The sequence below is a fragment of the Saimiri boliviensis genome, chromosome 11, assembly GCF_048565385.1.
Source record: "Saimiri boliviensis isolate mSaiBol1 chromosome 11, mSaiBol1.pri, whole genome shotgun sequence".
NCBI classification, from domain to species: Eukaryota; Metazoa; Chordata; class Mammalia; order Primates; family Cebidae; genus Saimiri; species Saimiri boliviensis.
In genome coordinates this window covers 74,884,900-74,904,905 of record NC_133459.1, presented here as the reverse complement: position 1 = coordinate 74,904,905, position 20,006 = coordinate 74,884,900, and the positions used below count along the sequence as shown (strand labels likewise).

Genomic DNA, 20,006 nt, shown 5'->3' with positions numbered 1-20,006 from the left:
GAAAACTTTTCTAAGAAATCCTTTTTTTAAAAAAGCCTTCAAATATAATAATAAGTAGAAAGGATACTACATCATAAGTGTTTTTATTTTTCCTCCAATGCAAGTTTGTATTAACATTTGAAAATCAGTGTGTTGGAGTAAATTAAAATGGGGACTGGGCCTGAAGAATCCCTGAGCAGACCCCAAAGAGCTCTGTTGCCATGTTTTTGCCAGGTGAGTATGAAGTTTGAAGATGACTCTGAATGTGGAAGAAGGCTCTTAGCGGAATCTGACCATGCTGGCACCCAATCTCAGATTTCCTGACCTCCAGAACTGTAAGAAATCAATTTCTGCTGTTTGAAAGCCACTCAGTCTATGGCACTTTGTTATAGCAGTCCAGATGGGCCAAGACAGTCCACCGAAATACATGTTTAAGAATGTTCATAACATCTGCATTCATAGTAGCCCTAAAATGAAAGCAACCTAAAAGAGCATCAATATTAGAATTAGTAATTCTAATGCAATGTGATACTACACAGCAATGAAAGAAGAACTACTGATGGGAATAAAACTTAGAAACATAATTTTGATGGAAAGAAGTTGGATATAAAAATATACTACATGGGCTGGGTGTGGTGGCTCATGCCTGTAATTTCAGCATTGTGGGAGGCCAAGGCGGGCGGATCACGTGATGTCAGGAGTTCGAGACCAGCCAGGCTAACATGGTGAAACCCTGTTTCTACTAAAAATACAAAAAATTAGCCAGGCATGGTGGCAGGCGCCTGTAATTCCAGCTACTCGGGAGACTGAAGCCGAATCGCTTGAACCCAGGAGGCACAGGTTGCAGTGAGCTGTTCTACAGAGTATTAAGGTTTATTATAAAGTTATAGTAACTAAGACCTTGATTTTTATTAGTAAAGAGATAGTCAATTTGATTAGAATTGAACAGATTACAGAGAGCAGAAATAAATTCCCACGTATATGAAAATTTGATTGCAAATCACTAGGGAAAAACAAATTCTTCAGTAAATTGTGCTGGCTGAGATAGTTGGTATCTATATAAAAACAAAAGTGAGTGCTACCTCAAATCATATAAGAAAATAAATCCATAACTGCCATGTGAAAGACAAAACCTTTGAAATTTTTAGGATAAGATATAGGAAAATAGTTAATGATTAAGAACAATAGAAGATTTATTAAATAAACAATAAGAAGCTCTAATGATATAGAAAACATGAAATTGATATAAACAATACAATGTAAAACTTTCGTTCCTTGAAAGGCACCATAGAGAAAAACAAAAGACAAGCCATAAATTGGAAGGAGATACTTATAACACATACATTCAACAAAAATAGTATCAAGAATATGCTAAGAAGAAAAAGTAAAGTAACCCAGGAGAAGAGTGAACAAAGATGAATAGCCATTTTTCATAGATGATGTAACACTCACGGAGAATTAACAATAAGAAAAAATGCTAAACTGGATAAGGAATAAGGGAAATACATGTAAAGATCACAATGAGATATAATTTATATCCACCAAGCTGGCCAAAATTTACAGTCTGGAAATACCAGGTGTTGGTAAGGATGTGGACAACTACTGTCAGGAGTATAAAATGTCCAACCATTTTGGGAAACAACTTGGCAATATCAAGTACATGTAAATGTTTTACTCTACAGCCCAGCAATTTGATTCCTAGGTGTGCACTCTAAAAAATTCTTGCACACATGTACTAGAGTTTTCTAAGAACATTCATACAAGCATTGTACATATTAGTAACAAGCAGAAAACCCAAATATTCACTGAAAGAATGAATAAAAGTAAATTATGGTATATTCACATGATGGCATTATACAGTAGTGAAAATAAACTAGAGTTATATATATGCAAAGGATAAGGATAAATCTTGGGAAAAAGCAAGTTTCAGAAGACATATACAACATTTTAACAGGATTATAATGTATATAAATATGCAAAACTAAATGATATAGTATTTATATATCTATATCTATGTAATAAACCATTTAGAAAGCAAGAAAATGGGAAATAAAAAAAATTCAAGACAATAGAAAAAATACTTAGGTAGCTTCAAAAATAGCGATAATGTTCTTTTTATGTTTGCTTCATAATTTACACATTCATCACATTATTCGGTGTGTATCAAATATTATATAATGAATATTCTAATAGAAATTGTTGCCTGTAGGATTAAATTTCTGCCAAGAAGTATGTGGTGACAAAGAACAGACACTCCAGAGATAGTCCCTTTGGCTTCTAACCTGCCTTTCCCACTTCATGGAGGCACGACCTTGGGCAAGTTACTGAAGTGCCTTGTACCTCAATTTTTGCATCTGTAAAGGGGAATGATAAAAGAACCTGTGTCACGGGGTTATTGGGTGGACTAAATGCATTTATATATGTGAAGCATATAGAAGAATGCTTGATAGAAGACATGCTGTGTGTCTGTTCTCATCTTCATCACCCAGGGGGCCAGATATGCAACTTCTGTTAGTTTCAGTTTGCTTGTCTGCAAAATGGGATAATAGTGAGATTATAGTGAAATAATATATGTCACAAAGGACATTATGCAAAACACAGAAGATATTCAATAGACAGAGTACAATTGTAAAAATTTTGACTCAATCTTATGAATTTCCTATATTTGGTTTTGAAATAAAAAAGCTAGTCACGTGGTAAAGAACTAAAGACACTAACTGTTGAGTTAACTTATGTTGTGAGCAAAGACATTCTTACAATTTTATGAAATAACAATTGTGTGATTATAATATACATTTTTTAAAATGCTAGAAAATCTGTGATCCTCTCCATTTAGAAATGAACACTTATCTCAGTTTAATGTAGTATTTTCTAGCCCTTTTCCTATGCTTTAAAAAATGAAATTGAGATCACACATTTAAATAAGTATATGGAAGAGTAGATGGTGAAAGAGGAAGTCTAGAATAGCCACATGCTCAAGAAGGTAATATGGTCCTTTGTAGAAGAAATGTGGCAGTGGACTCACCTTTACCGTCTGCCTATTGCCCTCTCCTGCAGCTGGGAGATAACCGAGCACCAGGTGCTGGCCGGGTGGTGATTCAGAAGCCTGAGATGCTCTGCCTGAGGACAGCTTTTCCCAAGGGTTCTCCTTTCCCTTCACATTCTGGTAGAGATGAAACCATTTCGGATCTGCTTCATGGAAATGAAATTTCTTTTTGTTTGCTTGTTTCATTTTGTTTTTAAGATAAATGTATACTTAATTTTTATAAACCTTTGATAACCACCAGTTGGATTCCCAGCAGCTTTAGAAAGCTGTCAAGTTTAAAGCAGGTTATAACCTGTCTCATTTTAGCCTTCCTTTTGTCGCTAAACCACAGAAGTTAGAGTCCAAGCTGTTCTTCCGCCTTTCTGCAGATGGTGTAGCATTTGTCAATATTAAATTTAATTTGTGCTGAGAGGAGTTCACTAACAATGAAAACACAAAGCTTGCTGAACTTCACTTCACCTGTGTGCTCAGTACAGCCAGGATTACCAAACCTAATGAATCCAGCAATATTATCCTACCGAAATCTAGGTCAGCTCTGTTGATTAAAAATATTATAGATTTAAGAACTAACCCTATAAAAATCCAGTTAAAATTTTACTATATCAAAACATACTACGTTTCTTGTACTTTTAAAATAGAAGGATGTGTTTATACCCAATTATCAATCCCATGGGTCAAAGTTAAGAGGTCATCATGAACAACAGACATTTATTGAGCGCCTATTGTGTGCAAGGCACTATACTAGGTATTGGCTACAGAGACAAAGGAGGAAGAGTCTCTGCCCTCAAGGAGCTTACAGTCTAATTAGACTAACAGGACACATACACAAAAAGACAAATGACGATTTAAGGTAGTATATAATATTAGGGCACTGAGTAGAAAGAAACAGGGTTTCAGCCTTTTTACATTTGCATTTTAATACCCTGAGAAGATGGGATGAGTGACCTAGAAAAGAGGGGTTGCATTTGTTCATTTTTAAGCCTTGAGACACTCTCACCGCTTTCCATTCCAAAGTACCTTCTGATATGTGCTAACACCTAGACAATGGGTCCACACATTCTGCCCCCCCAGGACTTATTGTTATAAATCTCTTTGAGGTGGCCTTCTGATAGGGTGACCTACTGTCCTGGTGCCCAGGGCTGCCCTGCTTTTAGCATTGAAGTCTGTGCCTTGGAGTCCTCTCTTCTTCCCTCCCCATCTGGCTCTGGGTAAACCAGGATGGTACTTCTGAAGTACCTTGCCTGGTAGCCAGATGTACTCCCACCTACCGTGGTCAGTACTCCGGCAGGACCTACTGCAAATCTGCTCCCTAGATAGACCTTTAGTTTAAAAACCTACAAGGAAGACCTTAACAGCCCCAAAGACTGCTGGTTTAAGAGCACACTGTAGACAAAATAAGACAGTCGGGAGAAAATGACAGCAAAGAGACACAGTGAGGTTTCAAGAGAGAAGCAATGAGAATGGAAGAAATGATTGGGTCAGCTATAAAACATGAGGAGTGTTAACATCACCTCCTAACACTGCAGAGACAGAATAGGAACACAGACCCTTCCCTCAGAGTAGGTTTATTGAACAATTCAAAGCATCACCCTGGTGGAATCCAGGGTATATTTCTGAAATGAGGTTGGTCTTACACAGGGGCAAATATTTAGGCAGCTACTGAATGGATGCATATGTCTTTAAATAATACTATCTTAATCCTAACAGAATTTCAACTTTCTTCTATTTTTACTTAGCATTAATTATCTTCTAAGTCGATAATTTTAAGTTTTGAGGGGAGTTTTTATTTCAAAATGAGATTACTTCCCTCCATTCTCGTGTAATTCAAATAGATCAGTAATGGAGAGAACTTCAGAAAACAAAGGATACACAAATCCGTGAGGGACCACACAGACCTCTCTTTTAGGTACAGTACTTTGTGTTTTGCTTTCATTTATTATTTTTTTTAAAAGAAAAGATCTTACTCTGAAATCTGATGACCTCAGAAGTCCCTGAATTGCTCAGGTTTTATGTGTAGCCCTTAGGAGTACACACCAGGCTTAGCGAAGCACAGGAACTTAGTTGCCAAAGGCCCATTAACGGTAATGGAAATCACACAGCTAAGTCCCCACACAGTATGCTGAATATTTACCTCCTAATGTTCTTTTAATGTATGTTTTCTTGGGTGAATATTTACTGTAGAATATTAAATCCGAGATTCCTCTTTTTATGGGCCATTTGAAGTGATTGATTTTGTTTGCAAATTCCTGTCTCTTTGCCCGTAATGGCTATCTATTGTAATGGCCTCTGCCAAATGTTCTTGTGTTGAAATAACAGAAGCCATGGATCGGCCAGCTGTGGCATTGTATTACTGTGGTCTTAAAAGCTACGAGGAAGCTGATGACACAGCTGGGAGAGAAGAAAAAGGTATGTAACATAACAAGTATGACTTAGGCTTCAGACACAATCAGATACTGAAATCACTGAGGTCTATAAACATGGTTCTGTAGTCATCTTTTATATCAGAGTTTATATTTAATGGTATTGAATGGTGTTAAGACTGACATCATGAAATGATAGTGGCAAGACAAGAATTCAATTGCCCACAACCAGGTTTATCAGCACAATCTATCAGATTTCTAGTCATTTTCTTTAATGCTGTAATAAAACCACTTTGTAAGTGGTAATTTTTTACACTTATTTACACCACATTTTTAAAAAATATGAAATCACATATCCTAGCTACATGTAGATTTAAAACATTTCCCAGTGAAGCCAGGATTTTCAGAATTTGGTTTCTTTTCATTCTTTTGAGTATTTGAGAGGGAGAAGTTACAAACAAGATGGAGTAACCATGATGGCTTTTTTTTTTTTTAAGAAAATCTAAAATCAGATGATACACAAACATGTGAGATATTATTAGATGAGGCAATAAAAGTACATTCCTGCATGTCTAAACTATTCCTTTCCAAATTTTCATAAATATAGAAGTTGTCAGAGGAGCCACTTACGTTTGAGGAACATAATCTCTTCAAGTGATTATAAAGGTGGCCTATAAGTAAACTATATACAATTAATATACTGTTCATATGTTGATAAAACATGATGTGTTCAGAGTCCATACTGTAGAGGACAATGTGCTGAAATGAAATTCATAGCCCCTTTAAAAACTATGAGAAAACTTAAAGAACGTATTACAGTATGTTTGGGACAGCCATTTCAATCCTACTGGCTTTTAACAGCCCACGCCACACACAACAGTACCGACTTTGTTTTTGCTATGTGAGTATCCTGATGGTGTTTGCATTTTAACAACAATATTTCATATAATTAGTAGTACTAGTTAGTGTAAGGAAGTGAAATCTTATTACTAATTAAGAAAAGGGAAGAGAAGTGGTAATGGCCAGGTCATGTCTGTAAAACAATGTCAGTCTTCATACATAATATTGACTGGTGCCTTCAAATTTGGCATTAGAGAACCTAATGCCTTCTAAGTAATGTGTAAAGAAAACACTAGTATATCTATAAGAATATTGCTTGTTTAAATAAAAATCTATAATACAAATTTATCTTGGCTCTGAATAAAGTAAGTCCTTTATACTCCTTCAGACCAGAGAATGGTAATGCATATAATCTAAGAAGATATGTAGTGAGTCTAAACAGCTCATAGGATAAATGAATTGAATGATAGGGCATATCCTTGTAGTCTCTTTTCTTCACAAAAAGGCAGTTCTTTGCTCTTGTAGCCAGGGAACCCCTTGGCAGTATGTCTTTTGTGTGTGTGTGTGTGTGTAGCCTGTGTTGGTGTGTTGAGGGGCCAGGGAAGAGGTGGATGGTGATGCTTCGAGGGAAGCAGAGGGTAGATTTTAGCCCATGCGGACTCAGGAAGAAGAGAATTTTTAACCACAAGAGTGAGAAAAGTAATATGAATGTCGATAAGGCCCCCCAAATAAGGTTCCTGCTACTGTTGGCGCCCTATCACTCCAAGTGCAGAGTCTTCAAATGGGTCAACAAGGGGCCAGAAGTTTAGATTTGGGATGAAACCTAAGAGGTCATCTGGTACACCGACATCACTCTGCCGAAGAGGAAACTACGGCCCAAGAGGGGATACTTACATAAATCATTACTAAAGAAAACTATCTTTAAATTTCTCTTGTTAGCTTTCTTTTTGTTTTAGTAACAGAATTTTTGGTTTTCAATTTTGTCCTTTTGGAACATTTCTGCACATTGGAAAATGTTATCTCTATTCTTTCTATAAAAGAGCAGTTTTTCTGAAGCCTAGGGATTCAAAAAATACAACACAACATTTCCAAGTCAAATACCAACTGCATGCTAACAATGAGCATTGTGAACAGAGTAACTCGTCTACCCAATTCTAGGTCATTTCCAACCATCATTCAGGATTAAAGAGTTAGAAAGGATAAATTACCACATAATCATAATCTATAAAAATACTGGCCTAGATTGCACTAAAAAACTCTCAATAAATAAATATTGGACATTTGCTTTATGAAAGTCAGTGAAGATGTGCTCTTCAGAAATAGTCCATAGTTTCAGGCTGCATTTTACAAATCACACACACACAGTCTAACAGATGACAAAGGTTATAGATCAGGAAAGAATACAACTTGATAGAAAAATGTATTTGACACGGTATTTCTTTCTTTCTTTCTTTTTTTTTTTTTTTAAAGACCGGGTTTCGCCATGTTGGTCAGGCTGGTCTTGAACTCCTGACCTCAGGTGATCCGCCCGCCTTGGCCTCCAAAGTGCTTGGATTACAGACGTGAGCCACCACGCCCGGCCGACACGGTATTTCTATAAAGGAATGCAACTAATATTATTGAGTTGCTTACGTTGCGGTTTCAAAGGCAATACTAAGAAATTCAAAATGTTTTTAGCCATAGTGCTATAACTGAATTGAGTGTTCAGCTCCTAAGGTAACACCACGGAAAGGGACAACACTCATTAGGATGCGTTACTTCTGGAATTTTTCCTTGCAATCCAACCGCACTGCTTTGTTACTTCTGGCAGGCATCTGTCCATGGTACTTCCTGAGGAGTGAAGCTGTTTTCTGCTGCCAGTTCTGTTACCCTTTCCTGTCTCGTGGCTCAGGAAGTTCAGCGTCTCAGGGTTTGATGCAGTGAATACTGGTATTATAGTCTGGCACGTTCATTCCTTAGAACACAGGTTTATTCTCCGGATGATTTATAGCAAGTGATTCTGGTTTCCAGTCTGGTTGAAAAAAGTGAATATTGAATGTCCGGGCCCAGTTCTTAAAGACTCGTTTCTCTGTGATAAAGCGGTGATGACTGCCCTTGCGTCCTCGTTCATGGGAGAGGTACATCGTACATTCATCAGGTCCAAAAGGTTCATAATAATGATAAGGTACTGAAGGGTGATTGGGATCCCTGTAGGAGGAAATTGAGACAGCTGATTAAAGCAAAAAAAAATTTCCCTTTAACTGATTGAAGTAAGATGTTATCTTAAATAAGTTGATAAACATAAAGTGTATTTTCTAGTTAAATGAGCTTTAGCAAATGGTTTTTCTGATTACACGATAAGGAAGTGGAGAGGTTTTGAGGTTGTGAAATAAAATCAGTGGCCATCGTTTTCATCAAAGAGATTGAAAATGAGCTGCAGAATGTTCAGTCTCCCCAGATTCAGATCTTACATATTAATAAGTCACAACAACAGTATTGTTTCCACTCTTCTTACAGTCTATTTATCACAAGCAGCTGTAGAGATATTACCAAAACAAAATACATTACTCCCATTCCCCACTCCAACCCCAAGCCCTCCAGAGGCTTCCAGTTGCACAGAGAGCATTGCCTCCTCTTCTGAGTCCTCTCCTAATCCATCCAGCCTTGTTCCCTACGTTCCCACCATACTGGCCTTTCTGGTCAACTCTACTAAGCTCATCCCTACCTCAGGGCCTTTGCACTTGATGGCGGTCACTTGTCTGGAATACTCTCTCTGTGTTCACTCCTTACCATTGCGTATCAGCTCAAATAATATCCTTCTTTGAGAGGTCTTACCTGACACTTGCTCCCCTCACTTCATCTCACTAGAGTTCATTTTCTTTTGTAGCATCAATTGCTCTCTGAAATTTTTGTTTACTTGTTTATTGGCTGTTCATGAGGACAGTGCTTTGTCTTATTCCTAGAACAATGCCTGGTAGGTGCTCAATAAATAATTTTTAAAATTCTGTTGGTGAAAGAAATTTATATGGAATTAGCAGCTAAACGGCAAACTTCTAAAGACATTTTCTTCTGTGGGTATTGTAAGGGTAGCTGAGAGAAAGGAGAATAGACCCAAAGTCAGGCAAGCAAGTTTTATTAACCTGCCCGGCTGCTCCGGAACAATCAGAGGAGGCAGCCCCAAGCTTACAAAATGAGGGGTTTATATGGGGTGACAGGGGCATAAGGGAGTTTCAGGATTGAGATCATCTATCCGCTGGTAACAGGCACAGAGATAGTTTGTCAACTTGTAACAGATTTACAATACATCATCCTGTGACTTTTGTGGCGGCAGTTTTTAAAAAAAGAGAGAGAAGCCAGGATTTTTTACAGAATGTGTCAAACAGGAATTTACCAGTATGGATAACAAACATTTGTTTTCCCTGTCCTCCCTCCAGCTGCCCGACCTGCCCGGATGCTGTAATCAGGCTTTGCATCTTTGTAGCACGTCTGGCAGCCTTTCCGTGGCGCCTAGGTAGGGTTCAGAAATGCAGCTGCAGAGCAATCAGAGTCGGGGAAGGGGTCAGCTTAAGCCCAGTGGGTTTTCTGAAGTGGCTTGTCCCTAGCAGGTATGGAAAATTGTTGATCCTAGTTTCAACCTATGGGAGAAAAAGGAAGACAGCAAACAAGAGGCCACAATTTTTTTTTTGGTGGTTCAGATGGCCTATATACTCAAAGTCTAGTCTTTTAGTCCAGAAACTCTACATTCTCAGTCTTTGCTTGCTAACCTGAAAGTCTCATAGTGTTTTTCTGCCCATAGCTCTGTCTCAGCTTTGAACAGGAAATACTGGCTCACTTCTTCAAGGTGGCATGCACAGGGTTAACATGTGGGGGTGGCAGTTACCTTTGTTTTAGGGCTAATAAAATATTTACTCATGAAAGAGTCTTGGTCTCAGACTGGTTTCTACGATAGGCCAGTCCACCCCACCTCTTCTGTCTTTTGGAGAATAAACAGTGAGATTAGTCAGGGTTTCCTGGCAGACGTACTTTCCTAATTTGAGCTGTGCTCAGCAACTGGCCTTGTTGCAGAGACTAAGAAGGGAAAAGGCCCAGGCTTCTCAGCATCTTGCAAATCACCTTTCAGAGCCTGATGCCCCTGGGTTCCCACTCTGGTCACTTGGGCTCTCCTCTAAATATAATAACTTGGTTTCCCAAGGATGTGCATCCTGCTAGATACCTGTTTGTTTTCTTCAGAGGAGATCAATACACAAATGGCTTTTAGAGTAGCAACTTTACTGGGGTCAGGGATCGAAGTCTTTTATCAAGAGGGGTGTCATGTTTGTGGCTCTGACAACAATAAACCTTTGAGCTGTTTCTCCTCTTAGGTTAAAGTTCTTCCAGGAAGAGAGATTTATTTTTGTCATGCAGCATCTAAACATCCCATATCCTGGCTTGGATGCTATGCTGAATTAACACTTCGCATCTCTAATATGCCTGCCTTGGAAGTATCTCTATGTTCTATAGTGAAACACTGGATCCTTTCTTGTCTAGTTATTGCAGATTTTATTACTTTACTTACTCTAGAAATTGGAATCCCATTAAAATTTCAATAGAAGGCGTTTTCAATACAGAAAATGCATGCTAAGAAAAATTCAGGTTGGAGCTGACCATTATAAAGAAAAAAATAAAAGCCTGTGAGACAAATCTTCCCATATTCATATGACATAATTTGGGGGAGCCATGCCGAGTTCATGTTGCCATGGTATACTTGGGGTTAAGCTTTTATTCCATCACAAATCAGGTTTTAAATCAGATTCATCTAACTTTTGGACATTTTATTGGCATCAATCTGACTAAAGAAACAGTTAGGTTTCTAAAAATATCGCAAGATTGATTTGGCACGTAGGAGTAGAGGGTAATTGGAAACCAGCTAAAGATGCTATAGGATCAATTTCCGTATTCAGGAAGACCATCGCTTTGGAAAAAAACTTATCTGACTCTATATTGATCTCCTAAAAAAAGAATTAAATTTACATATTTGGTCACTGTGATTTCAGAGGTGTCAAGATAAGTTATGCGTATAAGCGGGTTGTTTCCACATGTTAAAACTCTGTCCAAGCAGCAAAAAAGTGCTTTGTGGGACTCAGAAGGCAGAGCTGGAACCTGCAGGAACACCTCTCCCAGCTATGAGACTGCCATCAGCTGGAATTCACTATGCCATTTAGAAAGACACTCCTAGCAGAAGGTCATGCTTCCTTGGGTCTTTTCTTAAATGTGACTTTATAAAGGCTGCCCTACTTTTTTCTTCCTTCACCCTGACCTCGGTGAAACTACAATAATCATCAGCAGAATTTCCACATGAGGAAGAAGAAGTAAAAGAGATTCTGGTGCTCAAGTTCCCACTGTGGGCCTGGTAAGCTGAAGGAAAGGGCATGTGGGCTGGGAGGCAGGGATGGAGATGACCACAAAGCCAGTTCCCCAAGGGGCTGCGGCCTGCCATCCACACTCTGACAGCCAGTTTGAGAACAAGCCCTGAAGAAGGATGTGACGAAGATGTTTTTTCTTTTTAGAGGAAGCAGGTGGGGAGGGTGAGGGAACTAACCTTTAGTGCACTTGGGGAACTTTAAAGACATACCTGAGCTCCACCTCCATAGACTCTGGTTCAGATGACTTGGAAAGGAACTCAGGCACAGGTATTTTAGAAAGTGTCTTAGGTTTGAACCAAAATAAACAATGTGAGTATTGGATTATAAAACCAATAAAATAAATACCCATGAGTCCATGATGATTTCAAGAAATAACTGAATAAATAAATAAATAAATAAATAAATGGAGGAGAAGAAACAGCATTTCATTACAGAAAAATTCCAATAAAGCCACGTAGAAAGAATGAGGGAATAGGAAACCATCCTCAGAATGGTGTGGTAACTGTCGCAGGCAAGACGCACCAGTGAAAGGAACATTAATGAGGATACAGATGAAGAGAAACAGGTTATCTATATAAACTTAAAGTATCTCTCCCCAGTTATTTCTTAATGACAAAGAGAAAAGCAATAGCTTTACAATGTGTAAACCTAGCAGACACCACCTTAACCAAGTGATTAAGGTTAACATTGCCAGTAATAGGACATATGGATGTCACATCTTTCCTGTTATGAGATTCTGAGAAGGGCCTATGGCTTCAGTGGTATCCTTCCCAGTAAAGCATAACCTCAATCTAGGCACAGGAAAATACCAGATAAACCCCAAGTGAGGAACATTCTATGAAATACCTGATTAGTACTCATCAAAAGTGTCATGAAAGGTAGGGAAAGCCTGAGGAACTACCATGGACTTAGAGACTAAGGACACCTGATAAATAAATGCAAAGGGAACCTGGATTCCTTCTTGGAGGAGATAAAGAACATTGTAGAGAAACTGGTAAAATCTCAATAATGACTGTAGTTTAGCTGAGCATTGTTCTGATGCTAATTTCTTGCTTTTGATAATTGGACTGTAGGAATGCAAATCTGCATTGGGGAAGCTGGATAAAGTACTATTTTTGCAACCTTTCTGTAACTCTAAAATTATTTAAAACAAAATAAACATATATTTTAAAGTAATATATATCATAAGAACAAAGCTTCTTAGAAGATTCTAATGGTAGAAAGCTCATTGAGATTCTAATATGCAACCAAGTTTGAGACAACTGATTTTCTAAGTACCTGCTCAGCCTCAGTGCTTAACTGATGTGACCTCCTTTACATCCCCATCAGCCCTCTGAGGCAATGATTGCAGCTCCCCTTTGATAGGAAGCATCTGACACCCAGGGATACAGTCCCCTGCCTGGCTTTCAGCACACAGCCTCACTTGTTTTCCATCCAACCTGCTGGGTTTGAGCATTTCAGCTCAGAGAACAGTGCTCAGCACTCCATGTATACTAACTGATTTAGTCCTCACAATAACCCTATAAGAGAGTGTCAGTCCATTTTGTATCGCTATAAAAGAATAACCAAGTCCTGGTATTTTATAAAGAAAAAAGGTTTATTTGGCTCATGATTCTGACGGCTGCTGGAAAAGTTCAAGATTGGGCATCTGGGAGAGTCTTGGGCTGCTTCCACTCAGAGCAGAAAGTGAAGGGAGTGGCATGTGCAGAGGTCACAAGGTGAGAGGGGGAGAAGCAAGGAGGAGAGGTGCCAGGCTCTTTTTAACAACTAGATCTGTTGGGGGCAAAGAGAGTGAGAACCCACTCATACCCCGCTCCAGGGTTGGCACTAATCTATTCGTAAGTGTTCTGCCCCCCACCTCCCATGACTCAAGCACCTGCCACTAGGCCCCACCTCCAACACTGGGGATCAAATGTCAACATGAGATTTGGTGGGAATAAACAAAATATATCCAAACGATAGCAGACAGCTACTCTTAGCACCCCGACTTTAGGGATGAGGAAACTCATGCACAGAAAAACGAAGTTTTGCAGCCAAGGTTTGGACCAAAGCCAGTTGACTCCAGACCCTGTACTCTTAGAAGTGAGATTCTGTGTCTTGGAAAAACTCCTGTCCTCCAGGTGGGATTTCTGTACTAACGGCACCCAGGTTTCGCTGGCATTAACAGCATGTGGTTGAAAACAGCTTGTCCTTGACGCTTTCCTCTGAGCTCTTGCTACAGAGGAGTCCCACGTGTGGTACTCGCGAGCTGCTCAGGCCAATACGCAGAGGCCTTGTGCTCATGTACAGTTCTGCCCATCAGTGCTGATGGCAGCAGGGGTTTGTAATGCTCCATTTTTTTGACTCTTCTAAAGCTAAGCTTTACAACGGAAAAAAACTTCGTAACTCTAACAAGCAAGGGAAGACACTTTCATTTCTGGGTACTGATGAGGTTCAGGTCATGCTGCTCCAAAATATGGTAACTTGGCATTTGAGGAAACAATAGAAGCAGGGAGATCACTGCCACCCTCCCTTCACTCTTCTCCCCTGACACGGGTCATAAAAGATTTCTGTGCCCTCCTCTAAAGCAGGTCACCTTACCTATACCTGGAGGAAAAGAACATCCTTATCCTCAAAGACACCGAAATGCCAAAAGAATCTGAACAAACAGACCCCCACCCACCCTGGTTTATTACCGTTAGAATACAACTTCTTTGTCCAATCCTACCTCTTCACAACTATCCACCTCCTCATCAAACTTGGCATAAAATATGGAGGTCTTCCTGTTTCTTTGGCTTTTCATTTCTGAAGGCTCTGGTGTCATAGAAAATTTATATTAAATAAATGTGTATGCTTTTCTCTTGTTAATCTGTCTTTTGTCATAGGAGTCTCGGCAAAGAACCTGTGATAGGTGAGGAAAAGAAATTACTTTTTCTCCCCTATAGTATGATCTACATTGACCCCGCCCACTGAGTCTGGGGCTGAACTGTGCAGAAGGCTGCAAATGCCTGAGGAAAGAATGATGGCTTTGCCTCTCTCTAGAACTCTTAGACACTCTCTTTAAACACATTTCTATTCTTGGTGTGGTACCTGGCATATAGTAGGCACTCAGGAAACGTTTGAAGAATAGAGAGAATAGAGTTGAATTAACAGCTGTGAAGTCTCTAGGTTGGTCGGCAGTTGGCTTGCACTGGGGGCTTTGGTGACACTGTGAGACATTCAGAAGACAACACTTCTGCAGCGGTTCTTCCCATGCGTCTGCTGCAGTCCTGGAGGTGCACTGAGCCACGCTTATTCTGCTGCCTTGATTTCTGATCCTTGGATCTTCTTTTGGGGGAAAAGAGCTGTATGCCTTGGAAGCCTATGGAATAGCACTGTGCGTCTGGGAGCATGGAGCACCACAGCACTGTGTGTCTGGAAGCATGGAGCACCAGGAGCCTGTAGCTGCCCACCCTTCATGAAACACAGAGCCACAGTGAGTCACCCAAGCCCCACCCTCACCCTGGAAGAAATACAACCATACATTTTAAGTCTACTTCATAAAACGTAAACCGCATGGGCGGCATTACCATTCCACACCCGTCTTCTGTAAGTAAGCTTCCGATTTTACCTGGTGGACTGTCGCCAAGTAAGAACTTTCCCTGTTAGGCTGGCAGCTTTATTAATGTTCACTAGCTAATAATTCTAGCAGCATCAACTCTCTGATATTCACGATACCTTTGAGATGTCCTTCACATTACAGATGAGATATTAATTTAGTTCCGTGACAGTGATCACTCTGAATCATTACCTCGCTAATTAATACTCAAGAAATGATGGGTAACAGAAAGTTGTAAACTTGATAATGTGCTAAGTATGACCAGAAATAAGATTATTACATAGAATTTAAATGATTGGCCCATTATTATCACAAATAATTTACAATGGAAATGAGATTAAATACTCACCACAACTTAGTTTGGAAAGCAACAACAACAGATCTTTTCACGCAATTTATGGGCCATCTAGAGAGAATGGATTTGGCTTGCAGTACGGATACGGCATGATTTAAGAGTCCACTGTCCACAGAATAATATATTTTGATGCTGTCTCTAGTGCAACATGGCATTAATTTTCTCCAGCTTTCTGAACTTTGATGTGCCTGAAGTCTGGTGATATAGGCAGGGTAGGGGCTAATGCCAGAGCCTCTCTTTGAGTACTCAGAGCTGGCCCTTGCTAAGAATAAAACAAGGTGGGCACCATTGACTTCTGGGGCCCCCTCAAAATCTGAATTTGCTAATTATAGTTTTGATGTCTCTGGCACTTTTGGTCTTGCAGTAATAATGTTTAGAATCCATCGCCTAAACACGTTCATGGACAGGGCTTATTTTTGTTTATCATTGAATTAATCTATACTGAAAATACACTCTATACCAGACACAGTGACAAATGCTAATGATACAAATATGGATAGAGACAGGGCCCTCCTCTTAAGGAGCCTAGAGTCAAACAAAGGAGATGGGTAAACCAATCAGTGAGGTGGGGCAGGGCAGAGGTAGAGGGATGCCCAGTGGGCTCAGTAGGTCTGACTTAGACAGGAGGCTAGGGAGAGCTGAGGAGGAAGGGCTGCTGTATCTGAAATGGTAAACTGAAGGATTAAGAGCGCCATGGAATACTATGTAGCCATAAAAAAACCATGAGTTTGTGTCCTTTGTAGGGACATGGACGAATCTGCAAACATTATTCTCAGCAAACTGACACAAGAACAGAAAATCAAACACCACATGTTCTCACTCATAGGTGAGATCACATGGACACAGGGAGGGAAGCGTCACACACTGGGGTCTGTTGCCGGGGAATAGGGGAGAGACAGTGGGGAGTAGGGAGTTTGGGAGGGATAATATGGCAAGAAATGCCAGATATAGGTGATGGGAATGGAGGCAGCAAACTACATTGCCATGTATGTACCTATGTGACAATCCTGCATGTTCTTCACATGTACCCTAGAACCTAAAGTGCAATAAAAAAACATAAATAAAGTGCATTGGCTCGTGAGCCCTGGAGACAGCATTCAAATCCCAGCTCTGTTATTCATCTGCTGTATGACCATGGGCTGCTGTTTCACATCCTTAGGCATTGTATGTAAAATGGTGATATTAATGATGCTTACCGCATAAGATTATTGTAAGTCTCAAGGAAAGAATGCATGTGTTCATGTTAAGCGCAGAGCCAGCATGAGGTATGTACATAACAAGTATCAGCCATTAATGTTATTAGGAAAGAGCTAGCAGGAAACCAGCCAGCTTAAGGAAGTAGAAGATGGGCAGTGCAAACTGAGGGCATAGGAACAGGTGTCTGCAGAGTGAGTTCCTTTATAAGTTTTTCAGTAAGGGTGAATAAACAAATAATCACATAAATCTGTGTCAGTAGAGAAGATGTGACTAATGTGGTATGCAGAAGCCCTATCCTGAAGGTCTTGTGTGCTAAGCTAGAGAGTGTGAACTCTGCTCAGAAAGTTTGGGAAGTGACTGATGAGTTTTAAGTGACTCCCCAGAGTCAGATTTGTCATCTAACAAGGCACAGTCATGTTTGGAGAGGAAAAAGATGACAGTTGGAGAGAAAAGTTCAGGAGGCTATCGCAGTGCCAGAGGAAAGATGCTGCATGCCATTCAAATGACTTTGAGTCAGTTAGAGTCTGTCCAATCTTTGATGAGAGATGTCCATCATCTGCCACCATGGCCATTTATATGTCCACCACATTTGTGGATTTAAATATGAGTGTGATGCTATCTTTCTTCCTAAAAAGTTCATGGGCTTAATACTTTTTGGGGGTGCTAGAAGTTTTCTTGCTGATGAATGACTCCTAGAAGTAACTCAGGCCCTTTGGGTGAGATGAGAAGGTGCAGACCTCCAGGACAGCTGATGGGAAATGACTCTCCAGGCTACCCACCCCTGCCCTTGGAGATCAGGCACTCATGGATTGCTTGGCTGTTTGCTCCCTAAGATATAATTGAGCCCTTTTCTCTCTCCTCCTGCCTCCCCTCCATCACACCATGCATATGACAGTTGACATTCTCTTTGGGATAATACAAAGATGATGATTCAACTATCCTGGAAAGTGTGAAAGAGTTTGATTTAGATTGGAAAGCAGCAGGGTTGTGTCTTAGACCAGGGATTTTTAAAGTTCTTATTTGTCAGGGGATCTTTTGTCAAAAAGAAATCTTATACAATAGTCCATAAGCAAAACAGATCCAAGTGGGTCTGCCCCTGACCAAGTGGGGTGGAAAGGTCCAATATTCCTGTTGTCCTGGCTCCTTGTCTCTGTGCCACCTGATAGAATCAGAGGAATGTGAGGACTTCTCTGAGTCCAGTTCGAACGTTGGAGACAGATGGTCCAATAAAGCTCAGTGGGTCAGATGCTGCTGACAAGCGGAGAGTGAACATTTTCTCCCACAGGCATCTTGAGTCACCTTCTGTACCTCATGACTGAATTGTGGTCAAGTGAGTCCCCGGCGACTGAAGGCAGAGACCCTGTCTCATTCATCTCCGATTAGCTCCCTGGTGCCCAGCACGAGTTAGCTGAATGAATAAAAGGCTTGTGATTTATTTAGTGACTTTTTTGAGAGTACTAATTGTGCCTTATGGTCTGAAATGGTTAATTTGCCCAAAGTGAACAGTTGGCTCTCTTTATTTGCTGAAACCTGGCTCCATGTGGCTAGCTCTTCATTGCAGTGAGACACTGGGAACTTTAGGGAAGCTATAGAAAGGCTAGGCACACTTTGAGCAGCCCATGAGATGTCCTGCAAGGAGCTGGTGGCCACATAATGCCAATTTTGTAAAATTCACCAACTTGCATATCAGTGAATCCTTTCACCTCATAACTTTCTATGTACTGAAGAGACCCTGGGACTTTGCTAAGCATTCCTCATCTATGACTTCATAGAATTATCATATAAGCTCTCAATGCAAGAGATATGATAATCCTCATCACCATTCTGCAAGTGAGGCTTCTGAGATGGAGCATTAGATAACTTGCCCAATGTCAGTCACTACGGCTCAGTGAGGTCAAGTAACTTTCTCAAGGTCACGGCTTCTGAGATGCAGAAATGGTTATTTTTATCCATACACAACACCGTTTACTACAGCACTACAGAGAGTAGAGGACAGAGCCATTCATTCCCTTGATATTTATGAAGTGTCTGCCATACACTAGTAGAGTAAGTATCTGCTGTCCTGTGTTCTAGGCCTCCAATGCTGAACTAAACACACAGATCTCTGCCCTCAGGGAGGCTATATTCCAGTACGCCCAACCTGTGTGAGTGCTGCCACCTTACAAAACCATCCACAGCCATTTTTGGCCCTGGTGATAGCTTACCTCCTTATGCCATGGAGCTCATGATATATGCACCATGTTTTCAGCCCCTAATAATTCTTTGCTTCTTTCAAAATAAAGATTAAAGAGGAAATGGTCAGACTAGTAGCAGACTACCATACCAGTTTCTTTTTCATTCTCTGGTGGCGAGGAAGATGCTGTTTACAAACTTATTTAACTCTTAAATGAAGATTGCAAAGCTGCCTCCTTTTATAGTAACATGGTAAGTGGCTTTGCTGTGTTCTTTATATTTTGGCAAGCATAAGGCTTACGACAAGCCTCCAGGAGGCAAGAAGCTGTGTCCTCTTCTTTGAACCCCCCTTAAAATTCCTTTTTTTTTTTTGAGACAATCTTGACGCCCAGGCTGGAGGGCAGTGAACAATCTCAGCTCACTGCAACCTTCGCCTCCCAGGTTCAAGCAATTCTCGTGCCTCAGCCACCTGAGTAGCTAGGATTACAGGTGCGCACCATCATACCCAGCCAATTTTTGTATTTTTTGTAAAGACAGGGTTTCACCATGTTGGCCAGACTGCTCTCAAACTCCTGAGCTCAAGTAATTTGTTCGCCTCAGCCTCCTGAAGTGCTGGGATTACAGTTGTGAACCACCATGCCCAGCCTCCCACTCAAAATTCTTGGTATATTTCAGAGCAAATCTCTAGTGCTTGGGATAATATTAATAATATAAATTATTTTACATGTTTTATTAAAATTAACGAAATTGACACTCTTTCCTGAATACTATGGGCTAGGTACTGCATCCAACACTCTACATCTATTATCTCATTTAATTCTCACCATGACCTGCTTGTTCTTCTTCTTACTTTCTTATTCCCATTTTACAAACAAGGAAAACAAGGCTCAAGGCCCCGCAATTTGAAACTGGATGCCTGGTGGACTGGAAATGCAGATGAACGGAACTTGGGAATGCATCTGTGCCACTCCTGGTCTTCCTTCTTACCCTTCCTTAAACAGACTTTATGACTGAGCAGGATGCTCTTTCCAGCCCTGAACCTTCCCTCCAGACGTCACTCCACTTCTCTGACAGAACTCGGGCGTAGGGGTCCTTTCGA

General features: G+C 40.3%; 1 protein-coding gene across 3 annotated transcripts in view; it reads right to left on the bottom strand.

Annotated features, from left to right (window-relative positions):
- Positions 1-3,719: 3,719 nt before the first annotated feature.
- Positions 3,720-20,006, bottom strand: part of ST6GALNAC5 (ST6 N-acetylgalactosaminide alpha-2,6-sialyltransferase 5) — a 180,260-nt gene continuing 163,973 nt past the window's right edge. For 2 of the 3 annotated variants that reach the window (XM_010347411.3, XM_010347405.3), the window contains one exon: positions 3,720-8,412. In XM_010347411.3, coding sequence (XP_010345713.2) covers positions 8,181-8,412 — 232 coding nt within the window. In that variant the 3' untranslated portion in view covers positions 3,720-8,180. The other variant, XM_039474331.2, reaches the window with a different exon arrangement.